Source organism: Otolemur garnettii, unplaced genomic scaffold (genome assembly GCF_000181295.1).
Source record: "Otolemur garnettii isolate 467f Iridium unplaced genomic scaffold, OtoGar3 scaffold00128, whole genome shotgun sequence".
Classification (NCBI taxonomy): Eukaryota; Metazoa; Chordata; class Mammalia; order Primates; family Galagidae; genus Otolemur; species Otolemur garnettii.
In genome coordinates, this window is record NW_003852523.1 from 3,808,032 (window position 1) to 3,809,257 (window position 1,226).

The 1,226-nt window shown below is 61.3% G+C and overlaps 1 protein-coding gene across 1 annotated transcript in view; it reads left to right on the forward strand.

The window, feature by feature from the left end:
• Positions 1–1,226, forward strand: part of PFKL (phosphofructokinase, liver type) — an 18,621-nt gene that overhangs the window by 13,099 nt on the left and 4,296 nt on the right. Inside the window, exons 12-14 of the mRNA XM_023518090.1 lie at positions 55–201; positions 426–496; positions 1,152–1,221. Of these exons, the coding sequence (XP_023373858.1) occupies positions 55–201; positions 426–496; positions 1,152–1,221 (288 nt within the window). The remainder of the gene's footprint in view (positions 1–54; positions 202–425; positions 497–1,151; positions 1,222–1,226) is intronic.

Here is a 1,226-nt window from a genome sequence, read left to right on the forward strand (position 1 = left end):
AGGTCCCTGCCCCAGGCCCGTGTCCCATGCTCTTCTCTCCTCTCCCCTCTGCAGACCAACTTCTCCCTGGCCATCCTGAACGTGGGGGCCCCGGCGGCTGGCATGAACGCGGCTGTGCGCTCAGCGGTGCGGACTGGTATTTCTCAGGGCCACACAGTATATGTTGTGCACGACGGCTTTGAAGGCCTGGCCAAGGGTCAGGTAGGTGTGGCTGTGACCAGGGCCACCTCCGGAGGCTCGAACTTGCTTGTCAGGCTCATTGGTAGCCGGCCTCTCCATTGTGGCCTCTCCACAGACACATGAGAATGTGAGGCTTGCAATATGGAGGGTCTGGAGCAGCCCCACCCTGAGCACGGGCTGGCCCTACCTGAGAGGAGTTGGTGAGAGCCTCACCCATACCTTGATGCCATGCTTCCTTCTGACAGGTGCAGGAAGTGGGCTGGCACGATGTGGCCGGCTGGCTGGGGCGTGGTGGCTCCATGCTGGGGACCAAGAGGTGAGCTGGTGGGTGCAGGCAGCTGGGGGCAGGAGGGCCTGGGGCAATCTGCAGGCTCCATGTGCTGGGAGCAGCAAGGGGAGACCAGCCCAGTGGCCCTGTGCTCAGCCCCTCTTTTGGCTGGTGGCCTGCCCAGAGTGGACTTCACACTGTCCTGCTGGGACCTCCTGGTTACCTATGTAGGGAAGGTGCTGTGTGGCAGGGAAGCCGGGGCAGAGGCTGGTTGTTCCCGCCTACACTGTTGCTCTGGCTGTGGGCTGGTTTGATGGTGTCCGCCCTAGGGCCTGATGGGCTCTGCATGGGCCTGAAACCCCCTTGGGTTGGGCATAGGGAGGGCATAGCCAGCCGTGTGACTGTGGGGGAGGCTGCATTATTCCAAGCCTGAGAGGTTCCAAGGTCTGGATGGTGTTCCTTCCTGCTGCCATGTGTCCATAGATGCCTCGGTCAGGAGGAGATGCCCACAGGCAGGGCCTCAGCAGGGAGGGGTCGCCCAGCGCCTGGTTGGGCATCATGAGGATGCTGAGCAGTGCCCACTGCGTCTAGGTGGCCGATTAGTGCTCTGCCATTCATGCTGAGGCCTGCTAATTCATGGTCAGACACGATATGGCGTGTGTCCTGCAAAGCTGCCTTCACACTGCTGTGTCTCTGACTGCAGGACACTGCCCAAGGGACATATGGAGTCGATCGTGGAAAACATCCGCACCTACAGCATCCATGCCCTGCTGGTCAT